General features: G+C 40.1%; 1 protein-coding gene across 1 annotated transcript; it reads right to left on the bottom strand.

Moving 5' to 3' along the window:
- Nucleotides 1-572: 572 nt before the first annotated feature.
- fbxo32 (F-box protein 32) lies at nt 573-7857 on the bottom strand. The gene is made up of 9 exons (XM_083887582.1): nt 7589-7857; nt 6917-7038; nt 6666-6715; nt 6455-6547; nt 4077-4170; nt 3258-3442; nt 2975-3157; nt 2488-2631; nt 573-2336 (listed from the first exon to the last, which is right to left on the bottom strand). Exons 1-9 carry the CDS (start codon nt 7699-7701, stop codon nt 2247-2249), a joined length of 1074 nt encoding a protein of 357 aa, XP_083743708.1. The 5' UTR covers nt 7702-7857; the 3' UTR covers nt 573-2246.
- Nucleotides 7858-8556: the final 699 nt, after the last annotated feature.

The following is an 8556-nucleotide window of genomic DNA, read 5'->3' as shown; positions in this document are numbered from 1 at the left end:
AGGAAACTCCTGTACTAGATGTTAAAATGAGATACACTTTTCTGGTGCTTATTGTGTTCCAAGAGGCACAAACTGTAGATAATTTGCATGATCGTAACAAAAAAGGGACAGAGTTTACTATAGAGAATGAGTAGTGTAACTAGTTGGACAGTTAGCGAGAAGTTATTTAGTTAAGATCATAAAAATGGGAATGTACCATTAAGGATCGCCTTGTTTTTCTGCTGTTGAGGCACCAATACACTGGAACCTGTTTGATGTGAACGACATAGGTAGCGTTGCTTTAAACCAGCAGATTTATAACGTAATGAGAGAGAAGATGACCTTATATTCTTTTTTTGATCACTGTCGTAAAATGGCAGAACTACCTGTTTATATGGCTTCACTTCGATGCCTCTGTATTTTTGCCCGGGCAGCAGTTTCATGATATTATTACTTCTGCACATCATGCCTCCATACTGTATGTACCTCATAAACACTACCCCGCCTGTGCCCGAGGAGCAGGACAGTACTATATGTGCGATGGTGAGGCGGGACTTGTGTACCGAATAATCTCCTGTGACACAGAATAATATGTGCACATTTTGAGTGAATATTTATTTATTTAAAAAAAAAAACACCGTGTGACAAGCAGTGGACAATAACATTGTTTACATTTTCTGTTGTGTAAAAAAAAAAATGTTTCATTTCATTTCACTTTTTTAAATTTTGTTTTTAACGCCAGCAGTTTTAACCCTGCTGCAACAATTAAAACAGCTGTTTGAGAACCTTTCATTTGAGCCCTTGTATTACAGTTTTTTAGTTTAAAGACACTGGATACATTTTATTATTATTATTTGGTGCCTTAAGCATTTTCCCTACCACGACGCCTTTGTATTGTTTTATGAACTCTCAGCACACTCCAAATATCATCTTAATTTATCTGGCAGTAAGCAACTTTCAGATATGGACATTAACTTTTATAGTTTCTTGTAAGCAGAAGTGTCTTTCTTCTTTATTTATTACTTGTAGTTCATTATTTGTCCAGTAGAGTGCGCACACACACACGCTTGCTGTTTGCAACAGGAAAACCACAGCACAGCTCCTGTTCTCTGGCAGGAAGCCCAGAGTGCCAGTTTCATTTCATTCAAGGCTAGATTTGAGGTCATTTTTATTTTGTTTATTCAACAGAGCATCAACAAAGTGCATGGCATAGCATGTACATCAATCCTCACTGTGAGCACTGATAGACGAAAATTGTCTCCTTCAAACCCAAGTGTGCAAGTTGCCAGAATCTGAATAAATAAAAACGTAAACACAGTTTCACTTGGGTGAGTTAGAAAAGCATGCAGGTCACAGAAAACTCAGACCCAGCGTTGGTGTCAGGGCCTTGAATATCACTCCTCTGCACATGTGATATTTGATCATGACAATACAACAGCATCAGTATCTGAAAACAATGCAAACAAGGACTGAGCTGTATTGGTTTCAAGTTCCATGATAAGGCACACACCACGGTTATAAAGACTTTGATAACAATCTTTGGTAATGCTGCATGTCAGAAAAACACTATAAAAATCATATAAAAGTGAAAAAGAACAAAAAATAGAAAAGGTATTGTGGTGCGTTTACATATCAAATCACTAACAATCACAACCGAGTCAAATAATCATCAACTTCCTTGTTTACATTCATCACCTCTCAGGTACTGCAGCAATTCAAGACTTACTCCATTCCATTATTGCACCTCCACATCAAACACAAATCTATACGACAGATGAACAGTCTTTGTAATGTCTTACTAAACAAACCTCAGCTTTAAACAACTCAAATGGTGTTTCTACGTCACATGTTAGAAACAAAAGAGTGAGGTTTTAAAAACAAAAAGTCAAATCAAATTCCTCAACGTGGGGAAAACAAGTGCACATAGCTAAAGTCAAAATGTGTGCTTTCGTTCTTTTAATTCATTTAAAAAAATCATGTTAAACTAGAACTGCGATACTTCCCTTTTTCCTCTGCACTCCGACGACTGCACCTATGTTTTTTTTCCTTCACAATCACATTCACCCGCTTTCAGCAGTGAACCTCGCCAGAAGCCTGTGTACCATTCCCCCAAAAAAACTTGAATACTTAATTGTCCCACGCAGCCATCTTCAGTCATACCTCAACTAAATATACATCCAGGAATTCAATAGGCTTTTAAACAAAAAAGTATATTTTACATTTCTATGTACAGTATGTGCAACCAGTTCATCTGGATTTGGGGGAAATCAGAATTTGAAGAGGTTAATAAAGTCTTGAGGAGAAAGCGACACGGTGCAACTGTCTGGGTTGTTGGCAGTGCAGGGATGGTTTGTGTCCTGGAAAAAAGAAGAAGTACAACTATTAACATTAAATGCTCATGTCTTTTTCCGTTTCCTCTTCTATTTCACTAACCGTATTCGCATTTTATTTTTGTAACCGCAATGGTCAAGTGCAAAGTGCAAACATGAAATAAAAAAAATGAACTACCTTCCAAAAGAGGATGTGACAGTGTGTGCAGAAGTGCAAGGTGTCGCTGTATTGTTCTCTGCGTGGATAGCAGCGGCACAGCTTGAAGTACATCTTCTTCCACTCCAGTTGACCTTTGTCAGACACCATCAGTCTCTTCCGGATCTAAAGGAAAAGAAAACAGACTTGTGACCTAAAAAAAAAAACACCTGTAACCTTCTTTAGCTTATAGTTATGGATTCACTCAAGTGCATGGTTACTGTAGCGTTGGTGTGCACATACTGCAGACTCCCACTTTCCAGTAGCAAGTCAAACTTATCACAGATGCTTGACCTCTTTGCAGAGTCATTGTAAATGACATGTACATTAAGAAGATAGCTCTTTTTGGTTTCCTGTACCAAGTAGTATAGCTGGTGCAGTGACATTTTAGAAATGTAGAAAAACACACCCACAGTGTAGCCATGTAGCCGTGTGCGCGCTTATAGGTCACCAAATCATTTCTACAAACCTGTCTGTCTGTGAAGTGGTACTGGCAGAGTTTCTTCCACAGCAGCCGGTCCTCAGTGAGGGCCCCGAGCTCGCTGCACACTTGGCCCACACTGACCAGGTCTCTGCCGTCTGACAGGCACTGCATAATGTTGAGCTGCAGGCTGGCAGGAAGGTCAGTCAGACTCATACCAGATGATGCAGGCTGCAGGGAACAGGACGAAGAACAAGAACAAGAACACGTTTTGAATAAAAAAAGAAATTCACATTTTGAGCACTTTTTAAAATCCTGCTTGTTGACGTACCCTGTTGATCTGGATATTGTCCAGCTGCTGCTGCCACTGCAGGATGTTCTCCATGCGATGAACCCAGATGTTGATGTTGCCCACCAGAACCGACTTGCCCATGTCCTGAACCAGACCGCACAGTGAGATGTACAGCGTCTGCAGCAGCTCTTTGATTGGACGGACGTTCTGCTGGTCATCAAGAACTGTGGAAGGAAATCAGATACTGTTCATCAAGCTCAGTTTGTTCCTTCAATTGTGACCTTAGGTTTTCACTTTCAGCAGCAGCCAGGCAAGCATACAAACCAGTAAGTGTTTATTAAGAATCATCAGCAATACATGTTTTGGCTGTGCTTTCCTCCTGTGATATTTATGATATTTGGCCAACAGGTTTCATAACCCCACCTAAACATCCAGAATCTCTGTTTATCAGAGGGAACATTTAGTTTATACAGTGGCTTGCAGAGGGATCTGGTGTTTTTCCACTGTCCCATCAAAGCACTACATTCACTCCTCCACCTTCTTCAGATTTCGTCAAGGCTCATTTCCTCACTTATTTGTGCAGACAATAAAGCATGAAGCCTTCCTGTTTGCTCTATTTACTCACGTTGTATACTGTCAAAAAACAAAGCTAAGTGTCTACTGTAAATTAAGCAACAAAACAAGGAAAATAAATTGATTAGGTAGTGAATTTTGTATTTGTATATTTACTCATATGCACGAGTGGTATGTGTACGAGATAAAAATAGACCATATCAGAAAAATAAAGTCCTTAGACACACAAAAAGAATAAAACTAAAGATTATGTTAAAAGAGAAACTAGAGAGGGACAGGGCTCACCTTTCTGTACCACTCTCTCCAGAATATTCATGTAATTCTTCTGCGCCACACCGCTGAGTGAGGGGAGCTGGGACTTGGCTATAAGCTCCAGAAGCTGGAGCAGAGAGGGGGAGAGACAAGGAACAGAAAGAACAACATAAATTACATGCTGTCATAAGCAGAGACTCTGTTCTATCGCCGCTTTAATTAATATTGTTATGCCGCATTCTTAAAACGGCACATGCAATTCTCCGAAAAAGATTCTCAAAGAAATCTGGAGCTGCTCCACCTGATCATTCCCCTCAAATGAGCCTGGATCTAGTGAGCATTTACCAACATTCTTGGCTTTAGTGGTTTTTGATCAGCCAAAGAGCCTCTTTGGGGGGGGGGGGGGGGGGAGCTAATGGAACAGTGTTGGACAACAGCCCAGTCTGTCAATTACACCAGCCTCCCCAAACACACTTTTAATCATTTGACTCCTTGTCATGTGAATTAGCGGAATCATTCAACAAGTGTGTGTGTGTGTATGTTTGGACTTGAGAGCCTCTGCATTGCTTGTTTGTGTACGTCTGCGCAGTTGTTGTCATTGGCTAGTGGACAAACGGCAAGATCCAGGGCAGCGTGAGAGGCATGTAACAGATGCTGTGATGTCATGGAGAAGTTCAAGTTGACCCCTTGCTCAATTCTGACCGAAGCATGTGACCTTTGTCGTCATACCAACAATATCAACATATTGTGGGGTACTTTCTGGTCAACTGCAGCGACATTGCTAGGTTATGATAAGTTATCCAAGGGTAAGACAGCACTGTTCTGGAGGGCATGGATCTAAATTCATAATAGTGTTACACGGAAAGGTCATCATTTGAAATGGAACCATACTGTAAGTAAGTCTTCAGAGATATTGATCTTATATTGATAGATATTGATAGTGATCTTAATAATAGCACACTATTAACTAAATTACTTCTCCCATGTCTGTTTTTCCCTCTTTCCTGGTACTTTCGGTCTATCCAGGTTCGTGCCTAAAACCTAATCCTTTTGCTCTTCTTCTTTTAGCTGCTCGTCAAGTTCCTCTTTGTAGAGCAGCCAGGTGGAACAATGTGCAGTTTTTAATCTACTTTTAGCCCCGGCTGTTGGCTAAACTGCACTTAATAACTTGGTATAAGGTTCACACTCTTCCACAAAATGCTGTTACCTGCCAAAACAAATTCATTTTAAGTTTTCGGTCTCCTCGAAATAACCTCCATTTGCCTGCTCCGAGCAGAGGGAACACCATTTGTTGTCTCTTTGTGGAGGAATCTGATCTGTGTAACCGAGACAGAGTTAAATAAACCCACCAATGCCATCAGACACAACAAGGGACGAGCAGTGACCTAGGACACTATGTCCAGACAAAATGCTAGTGTTACACAGCCATATTGTTCTCTGGACTTAGCACACTGCTCTGTACTTGTTAGCTAGAACTAACACCAAAAAGGTCAGTCAAAAACATTGAATGGAGAAATGGCCAACTATCTGCAGCACTGTGGTTAGAGAGTATCACACTGTTATCGTACAAGAGAATATCAGGTTGTTTTGTGTTGATGGCTGCTCATTGTTCTGCTAAAATAGAAAATGTGTTTTTTGTTGCCCTGAACTGAACATGCCTGAATTGGTTCATCTCACAACACTGATTAAGGTGTGAATCACATCTCAGTGTCTACACGAGTCACCTGAGCAACCACAGTGTCTGGTTCCATTAACCCCCTGTCAGGTGGTCGCACCTCACCACGCAGCTGTCACCCCCCCCACCCCTTTCACATGCATGCACACACACGACCTCAACCCCACCAGTACAGGAGAACATAAGCACATGCAGCTCACATGGGGAGAACATGTGGAAGAGCTTGTGTTCAGTTTAGTGCACTGAAACGTTGAGATTTGGCATAAAAGCTCTCAATTTAGATTCATTAATTTTCTAATAACTTTCCATAATGCCACTGCATTGTTGATAATTCATTATGGGTAAGGATTAGGACACTCAAGTTGACACCTGTGTGTTGGTTTTACAGTTCAAAGACACATGAAATTCTTTAACTGAATGATCTGAACAAGAAACTAAATATGAAATACTATATATATATGTATATATATATATACATATATAGCTGTCAAATCGCAATACAACACAGTCCCGTTCTACCAGAAACACATGCATATGACTCGCAGTGTTAGTATCATCACCACCTTTAGGCCCTTGTCTGCAGTGCAATGATAAGAGCCTGGCAGACACTTACACACCCTCCTAACCTGCGACCCCTCCATGCAGTGAACACAAAATGCCTATGAGTTACCACAGAGGAAGACTTAGCAAAAGGGACAAAAAGAAAGTGGAAGAAAACAAAAACATGTGGACTCACTCTGACGACGTAATTGAATCTCCTCGTATCCTTGATGGCACTGCAGAAATCTAAACGGTTGAAGGCTTCACCCAGTGTACAATATCCGTGGCGCTGGGGGGATTTAATTATAAGGGTATTAGATTGCGATCCTCTACGGGACTATAGAGTTTTCTCAGCATGTTTAAATTACAATGTTTACAGTGGGAGACTAGGTAAGATTGTTTGTTACCTCCTTGGTGCTTCCTTTATGAACATAAATCCACTTCTCCCTGTAGAAATCTGTGAGAGAGCAGAGCGTTTCCATGAGTAGCTAATTAAGCAGTGCATAATTGTGACAAGATTATGACAAATGTGTCAACTAATGACTCACATGTCCAAAACATGACTTTGGGGTAGTATAACATGATTTGTAAAGTCCACACATAGTTTTGATTATTGCATGTTTATGTGAAAATGTTTGAATATAAAAAAGTGACTCACAGGGAACTTTGGTGTTGTTGTTCATCAGGTCTTTTTTCCTCTTTTTAGCAGACATGTCATAGTTGAAAGAAAGCAGTAAGTTCTCCTTGTTGAAACATTCCTCCTGTTTGACTTTGCAGAAGCTGGAAAAACATGTTGTTATTTTTTACATTTCCTCACTTCATTTTCATTAGATACAGTCTAAATTGCTTTGACTGCCTTTGTTAGAAAGATGTGATTTAAATGTATTCTTGGGAAGGATAAGCAGCACAGATGTTAGTTAATCCACTCACTTGTTGTGAGGTTATTAATAGCTCAGTGATTAGCCTGGAGAAGGAACATGGCCCCAGCAAAACACTGAGGTTAGTAGAATGGAAACAAGATGAAGTATTGTCTCCTTTCTTCCCCTTTTTCTGCTACACAAGTACAGCTTTTAACTTAACTATTATACACATCTGAGATCAGAGCGCCATTATATTTTACATTTGACATGCATTATATTTACATTGTCCATCTTTTAACCTAAAGATATACTTGTTTTAAACTTATTTTACCCTTTTCGACTCTGAATTTATTACATTTTCTAAGTGTCTCTTTGTTGTTCTTAAATGCATCTCTGTACAGCACCTCGAGTTAGCCCGTGGATATTAAATGTGCTTTAAATATAAACTTTTAAGTGTTTTAATGACGAACCTCTCCACGGAGACGTTGTTGTTTGTGTCGTCTGTTGCTGTCTTTTTCCATCCCTCCTCGGTTTTAACCCAACTCTGACCCGGTGACCTCCAGTCCTGACCAAGAAACGGCATCCTCACAGTTCAACGAACGTCTATATATATATATATATATATTTAGAAAAACAATATCGGGAGAAATAAGCCGCAGCTTTAGTTGAAGTGTATCCCCTTCTTCGGAGTTCTTTGTCTTCGACGTGTTTGTGTTGTTGTGCTGATGCTTTGCTACGCAGCTCTTCTTCTTATATCTGCTCACGCAGAACCCGGAAGTGCACAAGGACCGCCCACTAGTGGAAACTTCCCCGTAGCACGTGGCTTTGTTTATCAACTCGAGTGTTGCAAAATCTGCTGCAGAGGAGACGCAACCGTGGGCAAGACGTGGTGTATCTGTGTCATGTTTCATGGAAAAAAAGAGAAAAAGAAGCCCGAGACCACGAGAGACAAGGGGAGAGGGGGAGGAGGACACTGAGGAAATCGATTCTGTGTTTGGATTAAACTTTAAGACTGAGACTGTTATATAACCAACTGTGGAGAAGTCAGTATTTATACAAACAAGAAAACATTTTGCCCTTTACTTCACTACATTTATTCACAGAATAGATCAGTCACAAAATAAAAACAGTAAAATAGGAAACAATGGTTAAAAGAACAACAACAACACTTTTTGTAAATGTTTTTTATGGACCAGTGGGACTTAATAGTAAGGAGTAATGTAAGCGTGGATGGTTGTTTGTCTCTATGTTGAGATTCATGGTCCCAACAACCAACATTCTGGACTGTAACAATAGTGTATCTCACTGCACTTTTGGTTGCACACATTAAGGTCGCTAAAAAAATATCAAAAAAGTATCACCCTTCAGGAAGTGTTTTGTTTAAGAGCACTGGCTGTGAATAAAGAGGGGGGAACATTATATCACATGTCTTTATAGT

Source organism: Microchirus variegatus, assembly GCF_963457635.1.
Source record: "Microchirus variegatus genome assembly, chromosome: 1".
In the NCBI taxonomy this organism is placed as follows: Eukaryota; Metazoa; Chordata; class Actinopteri; order Pleuronectiformes; family Soleidae; genus Microchirus; species Microchirus variegatus.
This window is presented reverse-complemented; position numbering and strand designations above follow the sequence as displayed.

Excerpts from the sequence above, each read along its gene's own strand:
- fbxo32 (XM_083887582.1), bottom strand. The coding sequence starts at position 7,701 with ATGCCGTTTCTTGGTCAGGACTGGAGGTCACCGGGTCAGAGTTGGGTT. Across the intron at positions 3,443-4,076 it reads GGAGAGAGTGGTACAGAAAG|TTCTTGATGACCAGCAGAAC; the intron begins GTGAGCCCTGTC and ends TTCCTTCCACAG. Across the intron at positions 2,337-2,487 it reads GTCACATCCTCTTTTGGAAG|GACACAAACCATCCCTGCAC; the intron begins GTAGTTCATTTT and ends TCTTTTTTCCAG.